We start from the raw sequence: 19,617 nt of genomic DNA, 5'->3' as shown, positions 1-19,617 counted from the left end.
GTGGGTGCGTGGGATGCACTGCCAGCGGCAGTGGTGGAAGTGAATACAATAGGGTCTTTTAAAAGCCTCTTGGGTATATCGAGCTGAGAAAAATAGAGAACTATGCACTAGGAAAATTCTGGGCAGTTTCTAGAGTAGGTTACATGGTCGGCACAACATTGTGGGCCGAAGGGCCTGTAATGTGCTGTAAATTTCTATGGTCTGTGTTCAAATAGTGATGTGTACACCAAGTCTGCTAGGATATCAAAACGTATCACCCAAAAACACATGCTCTTGCAACTGTCCAGCTGCTAATAAGTTGGCGTGAGAATTTTCCTGTGAAAATATCTCACTGCCTTCAGGTTGTAAAAAATCATTCACTGTTTCATTTGGCAGTAAAGAAAATCATTATGTATCTTTTTATTATGGGTGGGGTTTTTAAAATCAAAGGGAAGCACTGAATGCCATATGCCAACAAAGTATCCGTGTGTGCCATCCTGGGCATGTTTCACCACCCCAGACTACAAATTCCTTATCAAGAATTATGTCTTTCCTCAAATGGAAGTATATTACGACTCTTACATTTTGACTGGGTCAAAATCCTAAAATTTTCAACTGGCAGCATTGTGGGAGTATCTTTTCTTGGAAAATTGGGAATGGGCCTTAACTGCTGACTCCACTATGAAGCCAACTTTTCCATAAATGCTAGAAGTAATTAATAAATGAACTAATGAAAGATCTTTACAAGGTTAGAATACCTTGATTGCAATAGTCAGGGTATCATTGAGATGGTTCCCATTGTAATTCTGCCCATTTTACATCTTTGATGTAATGCAGTTCTTACAAGTTTATACCAGGTACAATTTAGGATTCTTATCTTATATTTCAGTCCAAAAATAGTCTCCTCAGCAAGTCCAATATTTTAGTGCATATGTAAAATACATTTTATCTAGAATTAAGAATCACTCAAAGATTTAATTGACACATTAAACGTTTCCACTTTACCAGTCATAGCTTTCATCAATGTGTGGATGCAAGTGGTCTTTCCAGCTCCACTGGGTCCTAAAGTCATCATTCCATGTCTTACTCTCTGAGTCTCAAACAGCTGGATAACTTTCAGTTTCCATGGAGGATGACGGACAAGTCCACCTTCTTCAATCTAAATACAACCAAGTATAATTTCAGGATACCGAAAATTTACAATAGTACATATACAGCTTTCATTTTTAATTTTGTGATCAGAAGACTTAAAACAACTTAGTTATTTTAAAGTTATAATAAAGAGAGGAAGTATTGTGAATAATCCAACACTGCAACCATATAGATTAATACATTTACACAATTGGGTAGAGTTGCCAGAAACAATCAAAAAGGTATGCTCAACTTTAAGTGTTTTTTGCCATAAAGTCAATACAATTGTCTGCTCCAGCTAATTTGTATATCACCAAGTTTGAAAACAGCCATGAACCAGCTGAATCAAGCTGCTTATAAAAATATAAGAAATTTAAGCAGCATAACACCGTTTGGCCCCTTTAACCTGATCCACTATTAAACAGTGGTCTTGGCCACTGACCCATAATTCTAAAATCTCAGACCTGAATTTGCTTAATGGCCACTGTATTTTGGAATGAGTTTCAAATGTTCACGGGACTTAAAGAAAAAGTTCTCATTCTATTTCTTTCATGCTGATCCTATGCCTTCTAGATCTAAATTCTCCATCCATGGAGAAGAAATACCCTCACTTCAGGTGTATCCTTTCCAAAATTAGGATTCCAAACTTTATGTAATACTCCAGGATCTGATCTCACCAAGGCCCTGGGCAGTTGTTTATGTTTAATGGATGTTTAAGAGGAAGTGCCTTAAGGTACAATATTCTTTTTAACATCTCAATTGCTTGCTATAACTGCTTTATTTCTTGAACGCTAATGGTGTTATGTTTACATCTATAAATTTGCTGATGATACCACCATTGTTGGTAGAATCTCAGATGGAGGTGAACGGGTGTACAGGAGTGAGATATGCCAACTAGTGAAGTGGTGTCGCAGCAACAACCTGGCACTCAATGTCAGTAAGACAAGAGAGCTGATGGTGGATTTCAGAAAGGTAAGACAAAGGAACACATACCAATCCTCATAGAGGGAACAGAAGTGGAGAGAGCGAGCAGCTTCAAGTTCCTGGATGTCAAGATCTCTGAGGATCTAACCTAGTTCCAACGTATCGATGCAGTTATGAAGAAGGCAAGACAGCAGCTATACTTCATTAGGAGTTAGAAGAGATTTGGCATGTCAACAAATACACTCAAAAACTTCTATAGATGAACCGTGGAGAGCATTCTGACAGGCTGCATCACTGTCTGGTATGGGAGGGCTACTGCACATCCAGCACCCAGGGAATGCTCTTTTCTCACTGTTACAATCAGGTAGCCTGAAGGCACACACTCAGCGATTCAGGAACAGCTTCTTCCCCTCTGCCAACCAATTCCTAAGTGGACATTGAACCCGTGAACACTACCTCACTTTTTTAATATATATTATTTCTGTTTTTGCACAATTTTTAATCTATTCAATATACATATACCGTAATTGATTTACTTATTTATTTTTTTTCCTCTTCTTCTATATTATGTATTGCATTGAACTGCCGATGCCAAGTTAAAAAAATTTCAGGACACATGCTGGCGATAATAAACCAGATTCTGGTTCTGATTATGAATATAAATGAATCTATGCTCTTTTCCATAGATGCTGCCTGGCCTGCTGAGTTCCTCCAGCACTTTGTGTGTGTTGCTCTAAAAAAATGTTCGGTTTTCTTACCCAACTAATCTGTTTTTTCAATTATTCCTATCAAAATGATTACCTTCACAATTCCTCACATTATACCCCATCTGCCATCTTTTTGTCTACTCACTCAACCTGTCATATCCCTCCTTCTATTTCCAATGTCCTCTTCAGAAGTTGCTTTCCCACCTATGATGATGATAGATTCGGATACAAATGATGGGATGCTGTCATCAAAGAGCCCTTTGGTTAATATCGAAGATCAAAGCCCGAAGTTTGAAAGCAAAGTAGGCAAGTCCAGGTGTCAAAGCCTGATAACCGTAGCCCTAATTCTATAAGTCTATTGGGAAGGTCAAAGGCCTTGAAAGCCTGTCTGGGTGAATGAGTGATACCCTGGATGGGAGGGAGGAAAGGGGCTTGTTTTGCTGTTTTGTTTTGTTGTTGTTATGGTGTTGTTGCTTTTGTTGTTCTGCTGTTATGTTGTCACGAGAATCTGTGGCGACACTTGTGGGCTGCCCCCCCCCAAAAAACATCCTTAGATTGTGTTGTTTTTAATACAAACAAAGCATTTCACTGTACGTCTCAATACAGATGAGATAAATAAATAAATCTGAATTGATTATTCAATAAAACCAATGATGACCTGATCCTTGTGTAAAATCCATTTTCCTTTGAATCGTCATAACCTTCAATTTCCTCATATGATCCATGAAGCTTTCAGCCACAGCCTCAGATATGCATATTAATAGCCAACCCCAAACAACAAAATTAATTTCCTTTTCTGTCAGTCGATCTTCTAATCATATTACTATATGATCCTCAATACTATGAATCCTTACATTGTAGGGAATTGATTTAGCACCATATCAGATCCCTTATTCCAAATGCATAATATCTACTCGTTCCTTTTTATCTACCCTGATATTTATTTTTTATTTTTATTTAGAGATACAGCAAAGTAACAGGCCCTTCCATACCGATGAGTCCACACCCTCCATTATACCCATGTTAACAGAGTAACCCATAAATCTTTAGAATGTGTGAGGAAACCAGAGCACCCAGGGAAAATCTATGTGGTCCTGGGGAGAACATACAAACCCCTTACAGACAGCAATGGAAGTTAACCCGGGTCACTGCTCTAATAGCATCATGTGAACCTCTAATCTACCATGCCACCCAAATGTTAGTCACATCCTCAATGAGAATTAATGGTTTTATGAATGTGAAACTGTTTGACACTATGTAAACATTTTAAATGTCCTATTCCTACTGTCTCAATGATAAATTTCAGCATTTTCTCCATGACAGTTAAGTTCAAAGTAAATTAATGATCGAAGTACATCTATGTCACCTAGATTTGTTTTCTTGCGGGCAAACACAATACATCAAAAAGACACAACGGAACCAATGAAAGATCGCACTCAAAAGGACAGACAAAAACAAATGTGTAGAAGACAACAAACTGTGCGCACACAAAAGAGAAATAAATAAATAAACAAACAAACAAACAATGAATATTGAGAATTTGAGATGAAGACCCTTGAGAGTGAGTCCATGAGTTGGGGGAACAGTTCAATGATGGGGCAAGTGAAATTGAGTGAATTTGTTCCCTCTGGCGCAGGAGCCTGATGGATGAGTGTAATAATCATTCCTTAACCTGGCGGTGTGAGTCCTGTACCTTCTTCCTGATGGCAGTTCAACTGGCCCATGATTTTATGGGTTTTTTTCCTTCTTTAATAATAGTGCTTTTCTAATGTTATATTCTTTTTCTCCCTCAAAGAATTTTTAGTCATCCTTTGCTAATATCTAAGACTTTTTTTCTACTCAAGCTTACTAATTTTCATTGCAACAATTGAAACATTTCCTTTCAATCTAATACTATCCAGAAGTGCTTCAGTTAGCCACTAATGCATTCCCTTTCCTAGACAGTCTTTATTCCTCAATGGTATTCCGCTTTATAATATAATTAAATATTTCTTTAAATATTGCAATTGCTTATCTTCAATCCAGGGTCACATGTCTAAACGACCGGCATCCTGTTGCACTCACCTCAATAGTAAGCAAATGCAAGTGACTGGTCAAGGACTACATCTACAGCATGCTGCCACCCACACTGGACCCCTTACAATTCGCCTACCGACAGAACCAATCAACAGATGGTGCAATAGCCACAGCTCTACACACCGTCCTAGGACACATCTGGAGAAGGAGGATGCTTATGTGAGGATGCTGTTCTTGAACTACAGCTCAGCATTCAACACCATAATACCCTCCAGGCTTGACAAGAAGCTCAGAGACCTCGGCCTTCACCCTGCCTTGTCCAGCTCGATCCTGGACTTCCTGTCAGATCGCTGGCAGGTGGTAAGAGTGGGCTTCCTCATCTCTTCCCCTCTGACCCTCAGGGCTGTGTCCTAAGCTCCCTCCTTTACTCTCTGTACACCAATGACTGTGTCACCACCCACAGCTCCAATGTGCTAATTAAATTTGCAACTGATACTACATTGATTGGCCTAATCTCAAACAATATCGAGGCAGCCTACAGAGAAGAAGTCATCACCCTGACACAGTGGTGTCACGAAAACAACCTCTCCCTCAGTGTCGCAAAAGCAAAGGAGCTGGTGGTGGACTACAAGAGGACTGGAGACAGGCTAACCCCTATTGACATCATTGGATCTGGGATTGAGAAGGTGAACAGCTTTAAGTTCCTCAGCATACACATCACCAAGGATCTCACGTGGTCTGCACATACCGACTGTGTGGTGAAAAAAGCACAACAGCGCCTCTTTCACCTCAGATGGTTGAAGAAGTTCTCAAGTCCTAAGGACTTCCTACAGGGGCACAATTGAGAGCATCCTGACTAGCTGTATCACCGCCTGGTATGTGAACTTCCCACTATTCAGGACATTTACCAAGGCAGGTGTGTAAAAAGGGCTCGAAGGATCACTGGGTCTGAGTCACCCCAACCACAAACTGTTCCAGCTGCTACCATCTGAGAAACGGTACCACAGCATAAAAGCCAGGACAGCTTCTTCTACCAGGCCATCAGACTGATTAATTCATGCTGATACAATTGTTTTTCTATGTTATATTGACTGTCCTGTTGTACATACTATTTATTATAGATTACTATAAATTGCATATTGCACAGTTAGACAGAGACGTAATGTAAAGATTTTTACTCCTCATGTATATGAAGGATGTAAGTAATAAAGTCAATTTAATTCAATTCACTCTGGTCAAATCACATTTTGAGTAAGGCCCCAATTTTGGTTTGGTCATTCTGACACTGAATTTTAAATTCTATTGTGTTATGATCACTCTTTCCAAACTGATCTGAAAGTCATAGAGCACTACAGCATAGAAACAGACCTTTTAGCCTGACTAGTCCATGCCAAATGGGCATTCTGCCAAGTCTCATTGACCTGCACCTGGAGCAGAGCCCACCATACCTCTCCCAACAATCTTCTACTAATTAATCCTGTACCATCAAATATGATCATTTGTAAAAATTGTTTATTCTTCCATTGGATCTGAAACATGGCATTAGGGGTGTCCTTCAGACAACTTTGCTAACTTTTCAAGCTAAAATTAACATTGCTCATGCTTTTAGCAATACCTTTATTACAAGCTCTGCATTCATTGATACCCTGACCAACTGCATAATCACCATCCCAGCAGTGATTCTTTTTTTCGGTTATTTCTCATTTCAGAGTTATCAAAGCTAAGCCAGCTCTTTATCCATTTCCTTAATCTTTCTGAACAGTCAAATACCATAGAAAATGCATCTTCCGGCTTTGGTCATTTTCCCATTATGTTCCTGTAATGACTGTAAGATTATATCTATTTATCTCTGTTCATGCCATCCATTAATCGATTTTGTTATGAATGCTTTGTGCATTCAGATTAAGTGGCTACTTTGAAATGAGTTGTCATAATACCCTTATCATTTTACACACACACTTCTTTTGTGTTATAGGTGGCTTATCGTTATCCACAGTATTACCTCTCACCTGGTCTTTTCTTTTCCTTTGTTTCCTCTTACTGAACCTATTCTACTTTATTTAGTTTTTGTTTTCAGTTTAAAGGCCTATATATAGCATTTTTAAACACACTTTTGTAATTTTTCCTTAAAATTTGGAAAAAACATTAATGCAGATTAAAATCAGTTTAATAATACAAAATACTTTAATTCACATCACCTGTTAATGACCTGTTTCTCAAATCGCTTTTAAACATGCAGTTCTATCTTACAGATAGGCTGGAGTGCATACAGACATATAGTCATCAAGCACTACAGCACAGAAACAAGCCCTTTGGCCCATCTAATCCATGCTAGCCTGGTCTTCAGTCTAGCCACACCTACCTGCACCTAGATCATCGCCATCCACACCCCATCCAAGCGTCATTAAAATGTTAAAATTGAACTTACATCTAACATTTCCACTGGCAGCTCATTCCGCTACCCTCTGAATGAAGCAGGATCCCTCAGATTCCCATTAAATATTTCAGTTTTCACCCTAAACTAATGACAGCTAGCAATCTGTGGTGAAAAGACTGTATGCACTCACCCTATCTATACCTCAGGTGGTGACGAGAGGGCATACAGGAGTGAGATATGCCAACTAGTGGAGTGGTGTCGCAGCAACAACCTGGCACTCAACGTCAGTAAGACGAAAGAGCTGATTGTGGACTTCGGGAAGGGTAAGACAAAGGAACACATACCAATCCTCACAGAGGGATCAGAAGTGGAGAGAGTGAGCAGCTTCAAGTTCCTGGGTGTCAAGATCTCTAAGGATCTGAACTGGTCCCAACATATTGATGCAGTCATAAAGAAGGCAAGACAGCAGCTATACTTTATTAAGAGTTTGATGCGATTTAGCATGTCAACAAATACATTCAAAAACTTCTATAGTTGTACTGTGCAGAGCATTCTGACAGGCTGCATCACTGTCTGGTATGAAGGGGTTACTGCACAGCACCGAAAGAAGCTGCAGAAGTCAGCTCCATCTTGGGCACGAGCCTACAAAGTACCCAGGACATCTTTAGGGAGTGGTGTCTCAGAAAGGCAGTGTCCATTATTTAAACAGCTCCAGCACCCAGGGCATGCCCTTTTCTCACTGTTACCATCAGGAAGGAGGTACAGAAGTCTGAAGGCATACACTCAGCAATTCAGGAACAGCTTCTTCCCCTCTGCCATCCGATTCCTAAATGGACTTTGAAGCTTTGGACACCACCTCACTTTCTTAATATACAGTATTTCTGTTTTTGCACATTTTTTAATTATCAATTCAATATACGTAATTGATTTACTTGTTTATTTATTATGTTTTTTTTCTCTCTCTGCTAGATTATGTATTGCATTGAACTGCTGCTGCTAAGTTAACAAATTTCACGTCACATGTCGGTGATAATAAATCTGATTCTGATTCTTCTTCACCTGCCTATCACATCCCCCGAAATTCCTCCTCCTTTCCTTTCTCCTATGGTCCACTCTCCTCTCCTATCAAATTCCTTGCTCTCCAGCCCTTTACCTTTTCCACCCACCTGACTTCACCTATCACCTTCAAGTTATACTCCTTCCTGTCCAATCCCCCCCCCCCACCATCTTTTTTCATTCTGGCACCTTCTCCTTCCTTTCCAGTCCTGAAGAAGGGCCTTGGCCCGAAATATCGACTGTTTATTAATTTCCATGGATGTTGCCTGACCTGCTGAGCTCCCCCAGCATTTTGTGTGTGCCACTTCAGATTTCCAGCATCTGCAGACTTTCTCGTGTTTACAGTTAATCTGAAACTATGATCCTAAACCTTAAAGGGAAATATGCAGATGTGAGGGGAGGCTTGTCTGTGGTTTATTACAGAAAAAATAAAGTGAAAAATCTTATGGCAAACAGGCTTTGAGTATAAAAGAAATGTGTAAATTATTGTAAAGATATCCTCTCAGGCATAAAAATGCCAGAGGAAAATTAATTCATTGGTGGAAGACAAGAGAAATTAAAGACAGAATTAAATCAAAGGAAGAAGTTTGAAAATTGTCAGAAAAATCAATAGGTATGAGGTATAGAAGAATTCTACTATTTACCATGAAATGACCAAGAAATCAGTAAAAGCGCAAGACAAAATTTAAGAGATAAGCGAGAAACATAAAAGAACAAGTTCAGGAGCATACAAAAATGTATAAAAGACTAGAGGGGACAAATGTGGAAAAGGCAGCAGAGACATTAAGCAACACACATCAAAGTTGCTGGTGAACGCAGCAGGCCAGGCAGCATCTGTAGGAAGAGGTGCAGTCGACGTTTCAGGCCGAGACCCTTCAAACAGGAATTCTGCAGATGCTGGAAATTCAAGCAACACACATCAAAGTTGCTGGTGAACGAAGGGTCTCGGCCTGAAACGCCGGCTGCACCTCTTCCTACAGATGCTGCCTGGCCTGCTGCGTTCACCAGCAACTTTGATGTGTGTTGCTTGAATTTCTAGCATCTGCAGAATTCCTGTTGTTTGAGACATTAAGCAATTACTTTGTCTTTCCTCAGAGAAATGATCAGAACCATGATAGAAACAAGGGTCTTGCAAGATTGAAGAAATGAAAGTAATAAGTATAAATTTTAAAAACTAGTACGAGAAACTTTTGCTTTGCTTTTGATAAATCCTAAGGAAGGATGATCTACAGTGCCTATAAAAAGTATTCAACCCCCCTTGGAGATTTTCATGTTTTCTTGTTTTACAACATTAAATCACAGTGGACTTAATTTGGCTTTTTTTGACACTGATCAACAGAAAAACTCTTTGTGCTCAAGTGAAAACAGATCTCTATAAAGTGATCTAAATTAATTTCAAATACAAAACACAAAATAATTAATTGCATAAGTATTCACCTCCTTTAATATGACACACCAAATCATCACTGGTGCTCCAATTGGTTTTAGGAGTCACATAATTAGCTAAATGAAGATTACTGTGTGCAGGGAAGGTGTTTCAATTGATTGCAGTAAAAATACACCAGTATCTGAAAGTCCCATCTGCTGGTGAGTCAGTATCCTGGCAAAAGCTACACCATGAAGGCACTCCAAGCGACTCCGCGAAAAGGTTATTGAAAAGCACAAGTTAGGAGATGGATTCAAGAAAATTTCCGAGTCACTGAATATCCTTAGTACAGTTAAGTCAATCATCAAGAAATGGAAAGAATATGGCACAGCTGTAAATCTGCCTATAGAAGACCATCCTCAAAAACTGAGTGACCGCACAAGAAGGGGACTAGTGAGGGAGGTTACCAAGACACCTATAATAACTCTGAAGGTGTTATAAGCTTCAGTGGCTGAGATTGGAGAGACTACACATATAACAACTGTTGTCCGGGTGCTTCACCAGTCATAGTATTTATTACGGGGCAGTGGCAAAGAGAAAGCCACAATTGAAAAAAACTCACATGAAATCTCAAATAGAGTTTGCCAAAAGGCATGTGGAAGACTCTGAAGTCAGCTGGAAGAAGGTTCTATGGTATGATGAAACCAAGTTTGAGCTTTTAGGCCATCAGATTAAGTGCTATGTTTGGCATAAGCCAAACACGGCACATCATCAAAAACACACCATCCCTACCATGAAGCATGGTGGTGGCTGCATCATACTGTGGAGATGCTTCACTGCAGCAGGGCCTGGAAGGCTTGTAAAATGAGGGTAAAATGAATGCAGCAAAATTCTGGAGGAAAACCTGATGGAGTCTGCAAGAGACTGCAACTTGGGAGAAGATTTGTTTTTCAGCAAGACAATGACCCCAGTCATAAAGCCAAAACTACTCAGGAGTGGCTTAAAAACAACAAAGTTAATGTCCTGGAGTGGCCAGGCCAAGTCAGAGTCCAGACCTCAATCTAATTGAGAATTTGTGGCTGGACTTGAAAAGGGCTGCTCACTCACGATCGCCATGCAATCTGACAGAGCTTGAGCAGTTTTGTAAAGAATGGGGAAAAATTGCAGTGTCCAGATGGGAAAAGCTGATAGAGACCTATCCACACCGACTCAAGGCTGTAATTGCTGCCAAAGGTGCATCTACTAAATATTGACTTGAAGGTGGTGAATACTTATTCAATCAATTGTTTTGTGTTTTATATTGGTAATTAATTTAGATCACTTTGTAGAGATCTGTTTTCATTTTGACAAGAAGGAGTCTTTGTTGATCAGTGTTAAAAAAGCCAAATTAAATCCACTGTGTTTCAATGTTGTCAAACAATAAAACATGAAAGCTTTCAAGGGAAGTGAATATTTCTTACATCCTAGTGTTTTGAAAGGTGCAGCAACAGAAAGTGGATGCTGTGGTATTCATCTTTCAAAATTATGTAGATTCAAGGCTTGTGTATTAGAGTAAAAAAATATGTTCTTGGTATTTGAAAAAGAGGGGAGAGAATACTAACCTCTCCTTATATTAGTTTAATATTAGTGGTGGGGAAACAGTGGGCTCTCTAGTAATAATAGAATGTCCAGAAAGGAATCATTGGATTGAACGGAATCAGCACAGGTTTGTGTAAAGAAAATGAATGATGTTTTATTAATTTGTTGGAATTCTTTGAGGATATGACTAGCAAAATAAATATGAGGTGGAGAGAATGAGTGAATGTGCTGTTTACACATTTTCAGGGTTTTTCAGCAAGATTTAACACAGGTTAAATGTGAGTCAAGAAGGTGAGAATACACAAAGAATTGGGAGAAAAATACTGATATGGATTGAGAATTGGACACGGCAATGAGCAGGGTAAAAAGATCTTTCTCAAAGTGTTGAGCTTTGACCTTTATATCTTTTCATCTTTACATTCTTGTCTTTTACATTTTATATTCATAGATGCAGCAGAATCGGATATTCTTTCAATGGTATGCACTGTTTTCAAAAGTAACGATTATAAAGATGTGGGTTGTGTAAGGATTAGTGCTTGGGCTCCGATTTTCACTATGTATGTCACAGATTTAGTTGTTCAAGAGAGGTGATATGGCTGTCTTAATACTTGTTGTTGAAGAAACCTGGGTAAGCAGCTCCATCGAATTATGATTATAATCACCATGTGACAGTGCTGGAGAGCGAGTCTGCTCAAGATGATGTATTGCCTAGCGAGCAAGAAAGCTGTCTTGTGGGTGGTGTTGAGACTCTTGATTGTTACAGCTATACTCATGTACGCAAATGGAAAACAATCTATCAAATCCTGGCTCTGCTATGCAGATGGTGGAGATGCCTTGGGAATATGCAAGAAGAGAGTTCTACCTATGACTGATTAAAGTGAATTTTTAGACATGCCGTCAGAATGACTAATTTATGAAGAAATTAGTGATTGTTATACCATCTCTCCTCCCTTCCTTTCTTAAATACTAATGTCACGAGGTTCGGATGGGTATGAAATCCTTTTGTTTTGGAGATGGCAACCTTCAAATACGCATATAATCAATCTTTTTCATCTTTATATTCTTGTCTTTTACACTTTATATTCACAGACACAGCAGAATCAGATGTTCTGTCAATGGTATGCATCGTTTTCAAAAGTGATGATTATAAAGGCACATCTCATTGAATATGAACCAAATAATGAGGAGTTTGTAAAGTTTACCCTTTTGTCAATGGCAGCCTCCAGTTCTGGTAATCCTGCTTTATCCAACTGGATACCAGGAAATAGATCCTCAATCAGACTGAGGAAAAGTGGCTCATCTTCATCAATCTAAGAAATAATGATTTCTTCACTTTAATCATATTTAAAGTATGTAAGAAATGAGTAAACTATTAAATAGTTGTAACTTAGAGCAAACTATATATTTTTTCAATGTAGAAATTCACTACTGTCATAAAGAAATTTTAAAAAGAAAACATTGCTGGCACTAAGATTTATTGATCTGAATTAATTGAGGATTTATAAGCATATTGTGTAATCATGTTCATATTAGAAAGTGATATAATTTAATGCATTAATAGATTTAGGATCTTAATATTCAGTCATCGTCATCTTTCTGTGCCATATTATATGACATGGGCAATCATGGTCTCATGACCATGATTGTTCTTGACAAACCTTTCTACAGAAGTGGTTTGCCATTGTCTTCTTCTGGGCAGTGGCTTCACAAGACGGGTGACCCCAGCCATTAGCAGTACTCTTCAGATATTGTCTGCCTGGCATCAGTAGTCACATGACCATGACTTGTGAGATACGCTCCAGTTGCTCATACAGTACAACGATCTACCATCTGTTCCCATGGTTTCACGACACCCTGATTGGGGGGCTCAGCAGGTGCTACACCCTGCACAAGGTTAAGCTGCAGGCTAGTGGAGGGAGGGAGCGCCTGACTCCTCCTTTGGTAGAGACACATCTCCACCCTGCCATCCAAATATTCAGTATATAAACAAAATCTAAGAACACTTTAATAACTGTGCATTTCTTTTGAACTGACATTTCCTGAAAATCATATAATTCTAACCAAGACAAATCCTAAGTCAGCTTTAAGTTGTGTGTTGAAGTTAATCTGTTTTCTCACAAACCAGAACCGAATTGAAACTTACAAGTTTAGACAGGTTCATATCACGAAGTACACGCATAACAATGGTAGACTCTGTATCTTTGGGATTGGCTCGTTTTGCCGCTCCGAGTGTTCGCAACACAGACAGGATGTTACGTAGGCCAAAATCATAATGTACCTAGCAAGGGTGAATTATGCAAAGATTTATTTACGTTATATTATTTTTAAAAAGTAACTTCACTAATTCAGTGTTATAACAAAAGTCTGCTTGCTGACGAAATGTAGATCAATAAGAAAGTTACAAAACTATATATTACTTGGTCTGCACTCATTTCAGCAGCAATTCCCTGCTGTGTGCCTGGAATTTGGAAATTCACTCTTGTAAGTTTTAAAATTATAAAAATCTGAATTTAAATTATGCAACTACTCAAAAGCTTTCCCAGAACTGTTAATAAAAACACTTTTCACAGATTTCAAAACCCACCATATCATCTTTAAAACAATTCTTGCAGCTTTTAGATGCTAGATATATCATAGATTAAGTTAAAACTATAGCTACAGAATAAAATATTTTATTTAACTTTTTGTGAGTAATTGCTCCAGCAGTGTAAATGCTGAACAATACACATCTATCATCTTGTAGATGATGGCAGAAATAGAAGAAAATCCATCTTGAAAATCTCTCAAGGTTTTTAATGAGCAATTCTGATGTGGAAGGCTGAAGTTAAGTTATACACAGATGCTGCTCGGTGGTTAATAAATTAGAATGTAGTACACATAAACAGACACAATGTCATTGGACAATGTGATAAACCGCAATTTAACCCTTTAATTTTGTTTCGATTGAGGATATTATTGACAATTGCATGCATATGATCAGATGTGCATAAACCTGTTTCGAGAGTTGCTCCTCGCATAATTTGTATAGGGTGAAGAACTTCCTGGCAAGAGTAATGTTGTCAATAAATCCACAACTAGCAAGCTTGACACGAATAATTATCTGACGATCTGGAACCATCATTGCAACAGAGCGGAAGTTAATCTTCAGATTCTCAGGCAGTTCTTGGCGCCCAGCATAACCAGGGTTCTAAAAATTTTAAAGTATATTTCAGAAACACAAGAATCTCTCTTGATATTAGATCAATCCAAACAAGAAACATACTTTTCATTATTCTTATCCAGTATTTATATGGCCAAAACAACATATACAAAATGCTGGATGAACTCAGCAAATTAGGCAACATCTATGGAAATGAATAAACATCAATGTTTCAGGCCGAGACCCTTCTTCAGGACTGGAAAGGCAGGGGAAAGATGTCAGAACAAAAAGATAGAGGGAGGGGAAAGAGCATAGCTAGGAGGCAATAGGTAAAGCCAGGTGGCGGGGGTGGGGGGACATAAAAGTGTTGGAGAGGAAGAAATCTGATTGGAGGGGAGAATGGACCATAGGGGGGGGGGAGATCCAGGGGGAGGTGATAGGCAGATGAGAAAAGGTAAGAGGCCAGAGTGGGAATAGAAGAAAAAGGGAGGAGGGGATTTTTTTTACTGGAAGGAGAAATTGATATTGATGCCATTAGCTTGGACGCTACCCCGATGGAATATAAGGTGTTGCTCCTCCACCCTGAGGGTGGCCTCATCTTAGAGGAGGCCATAGACCAACATGTTAGAACATGAACAGGTATGGGAATTAAAATGTTTGGCCACTGGGAAGTTCCGCTTTTGGCAAAATGAAGTGGAGGTACTTAATGAAGTGGTCCATGAATTTATGACGGTCTCACCAATACACACAAAATGTTAGAGGAACTTGGAAAGTCAGGCAGCATCTATGGAAATGAATATGCACACGTACTGCTGGCCAAAAAACCTTACCGCTGCCTTAGTAATTAGATCAATTAGTTGAATCCACTATTATTAAAAGACTCACTAATTAAAATACAACTATTAACAGTATATTGTTCAGGTCAAATCATACATTACTATCCTCCAAAAAGTCATATTGTTCTACAGCAAATAAAGGGTTGGAAATCAGGGAAGAGGAAGGAACGAGTTAATATCAGGTTAGCAGCATGAATGGATGGATATTCCAGACTGATATCGAGACAAAAGCTTTTGGAAGGTAATTCAGGCCAAAGCAGTAACATAATATCATACTGAAGGGTGTAAGTGAAGGTTAAAACCAAACCAGAACAAGCAGAAAAGATGAAATTACATACACAGACTGAGGTCAGTTAGATTAAAAAAAAACCTCAGGTTAGTATGGAAGCATGATGCATTAGGATGAGCTTAAGCTTGTTACTCGGGGGCTAAGAGTCAGAGAAACCTGAAAGAAAAGGTTGATAACACCATTATTTCTGTAAAACAGCAGTCTTCGACAGATTAAGCCTATATAAGAAACTGACCCAGGAGAGAACTGCCATGGCAACCGCAGGTCAAGACATTCTTTTTGTGATATTGGATCAGAGATTCATGAAAATAATAATAAAACAAGCACAAGTAAACACTACACCACAGACATTCATCCAGAATCTTTTTCATCACTGACAGAATGTTTTTGCAGTGCTCCTTAGTTTGAAGGTCTGATTTTTTTTCAATGGACATTATGAATAAAATACTGCTAACAGAAAATTTTCAAAGATATAGACTTGCTATGTCTCAAGTACAGAGGGTTTTGTGCACAAAGTACAAAATTTTAGCAGACATATAACTCAAAAAGTTATGTAGCCAAGTGGCATATTGGCCTTTACAGCAAGGAGCTTAAATCGAAAATAAGGAAGTATTGTTACAATTACGTGGGGTATTGGTGAAGCCACCCCAGGGTTATCACGCACAGTTTTGGTCCTCTTTTAGTTAAAATGAGATATACTAGCAGTGAAAGCAAAATGCTGGAGGAACTCAGCAGGTCAGGCAGCATCTGCGGAAAGGAATAAACAGTCAACATTTTGGGCCAACAGCCTTCATCAGGTCAAAGACTGGCCTTGACTGCCACACTTGCATACATAGATTAATTACTGTGTATTGAATATATTCAATTAGTATCATGAGGCAATGAGCAAGCACACTTTGGTTTATGTTAATTGCACTGCTTGCTCAAGTGCTTTTAAAAACCATTTTATCATACTCTTGCTTTTCACAAACTGAATTTCACTTACCATCGTGAGGAATATGCCAAATTCAGGATTCATTTCCACAGAATCTCCATCTGCAAATATGAAGTTTTTCTTGCGTTCCTTCTTGCACGTCAAAACTATTGCGATCTGCTGCGCAGCCACCGACAGAACTGGTAGGTCAATACGGTTAAACTCATCAAAGCAACCCCAGGATCCAGACTGTGCTAGGCCTATGAAAGTAACAACTTGTTGTAGTCAAAGGTACACATACCACCTTGACATTAATCTTCTTGCAGGCATTTATGGGAAAATAAAGAAATAGAATAGAATTTATGAAAAAAATTATACTTAAACAAAGAATGATAAACTAACAATTGCAAGAGAAGACAAATTATGCAAACAAATAAATAAATAATAGTGAGGTCCTGAATTGTAGAATTCTTGAAGATGAGTTTATAGGTTGTGGAATCTATTCACAAGTAGGTGTTGAATATAGCTAATGCACTTTCTCAACAGATGAAATTATTCATTTCCTTTCACAAGGCCATTCATACGGAGGAGAGGAGAAGATGGCGGCGCGATGCAGCACGCATGGCCACTCCGGTGATGAATATCTGCTATTTGTCAAGTAGGGTGCCGTGCACAATTCTGATTCGATGGAGGCAGACATGAGAGCACGGAGGAACATCTGGTGAAACTTCTGAATGCCTGTTTCGCTGCCGCTGCTACTGTGCGATCCGAAAACTCCAGGGGGAAGGCCCCAAGTCCTCGACTTTGCTTGTTGCTCGGTGGCCGGGGCGGGGTCGAAGCGCTCGGCAGAGATGGTGCTCTGTGCCAGAGGCTCGAAGTTTTCGGACGGACTCAGAGTCGGACTGTGGTCAGGTGCTTCCAGGGTGCTGCATTGGCAAGTTTGTGGCGCTGGAGGCTCATGGCAGGGAGAGTTTCTCCCTTCTACCGTCTGCATGAGATGTTGGGGTTATCAGGACTTTGAGACTTTTTTTTACCATGCCCATGGTCTGCTCTTTATCAAATTACGGTACTGCTTTGCACTGTTGTAACTATATGTTATAATTATGTGGTTTTTGTCAGTTTTAGTCTGGTCTGTCCTGTGTTTCTGTGATATCATACTGGAAGAACATTGTATCATTTCTTAATGCAAGCATTTCTAAATGACAATAAACGAGGACTGAGTATCCTCATAATCTAATCTAGTATAATACCTCACAGTGAAAATTGTTAACCTAGTTACAGGCTACGAATGCAAATGCAGATTTCTTTTTACACCTGAAAACAGGTGCAGACAAAATACACGACAAGTTAACATACAAGATAAATATCATACGTACCGCTTTCCTAAAGGCACAATGCATGCTCCAAGCATATGCACATTATTGCTCTAATGTTCCAAGGAAAATTCGTTTGCACAATTTCACTTGCACAGGAAAAATACATCTTAAGCTTTCAAATTGACTGCTTACTGTTCAGAAGTTGCTTGCATAACATTTAAGCGTTTGAAGATTCCAGCATGCTTTATGCTAAAAATAAAATTCAAAATCAACTTCTTTTTCCCTCAGGTAATAGTATGACACCTATCACCATTATGAAACTTCATCTTTAGCATCAAGAGGGCAAAGACTGCCTACGCAGAAAAAATTCAGAGCCTCCTGTCTGATAACGATCCCTGGTATAAGTGGCTGGGCAACAACAGCATTACTGACTGTGCAAGGAAAAACAGTGTCAAACAGCGTTGATGATACCAATTATGCCTTCTTCCCTGATGCTCAAAACAACTTTTGTGCATGGCCATCTTCAACACTTCACTCATCCAGGCTGCTGTCCCCACATGCTTTAAATCAGCCTCCATCTTCCCCATCCCCAAAGAACTCTACACCTTCAGAACTAAATGACTACCCCCCCTGCCCCTGCAGTAGTAGTGACACCAATCATCATGAAGTGTTTTGAACAACTGGTAATGGCACATACTGTATCAAAAACGCCATTCCTACCACACTGGACATTCATCAATATGCTTACTGACAAAACCACTCTATAACAGATGCCACAGCATCAGTCAGGCACCTAGCCCTAACATAACTAGAAAACAAGGACACATGCCAGAATGTTGTTTCAGGATTTCAGTTCAGCATTCAACACTATTGTCCCACAGACCTTGGTGAACAAGCTCCTACTCCTCGGTCTAAACACACCACTGGGTGTCGGACTTCCTAAAAAAAGATAGTCAGGATGCACAACTGCTCTCCTCCCCATCAACCTCAATACAGGTACCCCTCAGGGCCCTGTGCTAAGCCCATTGCTGTAAACCCTGCTCACATATGATTGCACTGTCAACTACCCGAGCAATCAAATCGTCAAGACTGCCGATAACAGAGTAGTGGTGGGGTTTATCAGCAATTCCTTAATGTCGACAAGACAAACGAGATGGTCAATGACTTTGGAAGAACTCGCACCAGTTCCAAGCGGTTTCAAACTCCTGGGAATACACATCACACACAACCTCTCATGGCCCCAGAACACATCTTACACAGTCAAGAAAGCTCACCAACACCTCTACTTTCTGAGGCGGCTAAAAAGAGCTCATCTTTGCACATCCATACTCAAGTCATTCTACAGTTGCATAGTAGAGAGCATCCTAACAATCTGCATCACTGTTTGGTACGGAAACTGCACTACAGTGGTCAGGAAGGCTTTTTAATGAGTAGTCAAAACTGCCCAACGCATCACTGGTACCAGTCTACCTTCAACAAGGATATACATACAGAAAGGTGCTAGAAAAGATCCAGTAACATCATGAAGGATCCCCCACACCTTGCTCATGAACTGCTTGTCCCACTTCCATCAGAGAGGAGGTCACATAGCATCCACACCAGGGCAGCCAGACTCAAAAACAGCTACATTTGCCAAGCAGTAAGGCTGATCAACACTAGCGTCACTTTATGGACACACCATCAATCTATGTATATAAGCTATTTTATGTATTCATTATGTATTGTGTATGATTTTATTATTATTATCATGCTCTTTATCTTTTGTGTTTGTTTTTGTGTGGCATCAGATCCGGAATAACAATTATTTTATTTTTCTTACACTTGTGTACAGGAAATGACATTAAACCATCTTGAATCTTATTCAAAACAGTAAGTAAGCCCCAAAAATAGAGAAATGCTTGTCTGCATCAAGACCAAAACAATAAATAATGGCCAACATACAAACAGAAACTTAGTAGATCAGACAGCAGCTGTGAAGAAAGCAACAAAG

At 39.3% G+C, this 19,617-nt stretch overlaps 1 protein-coding gene across 1 annotated transcript in view; it reads right to left on the bottom strand.

Annotated features, from left to right (window-relative positions):
* The window catches only part of dnah5 (dynein, axonemal, heavy chain 5), a 249,007-nt gene that overhangs the window by 107,228 nt on the left and 122,162 nt on the right, over positions 1 to 19,617 (bottom strand). The window contains exons 37-41 of the mRNA XM_063069583.1: positions 16,384 to 16,571; positions 14,127 to 14,321; positions 13,278 to 13,412; positions 12,337 to 12,444; positions 985 to 1,138 (exon numbers count right to left, since the gene is read on the bottom strand). Of these exons, the coding sequence (XP_062925653.1) occupies positions 985 to 1,138; positions 12,337 to 12,444; positions 13,278 to 13,412; positions 14,127 to 14,321; positions 16,384 to 16,571 (780 nt within the window). The remainder of the gene's footprint in view (positions 1 to 984; positions 1,139 to 12,336; positions 12,445 to 13,277; positions 13,413 to 14,126; positions 14,322 to 16,383; positions 16,572 to 19,617) is intronic.

Source organism: Mobula hypostoma, chromosome 17, assembly GCF_963921235.1.
Source record: "Mobula hypostoma chromosome 17, sMobHyp1.1, whole genome shotgun sequence".
Classification (NCBI taxonomy): Eukaryota; Metazoa; Chordata; class Chondrichthyes; order Myliobatiformes; family Myliobatidae; genus Mobula; species Mobula hypostoma.
The sequence above is the reverse complement of the archived record's forward strand: the minus strand, read 5'-3'. Positions and strand labels throughout refer to the sequence as shown.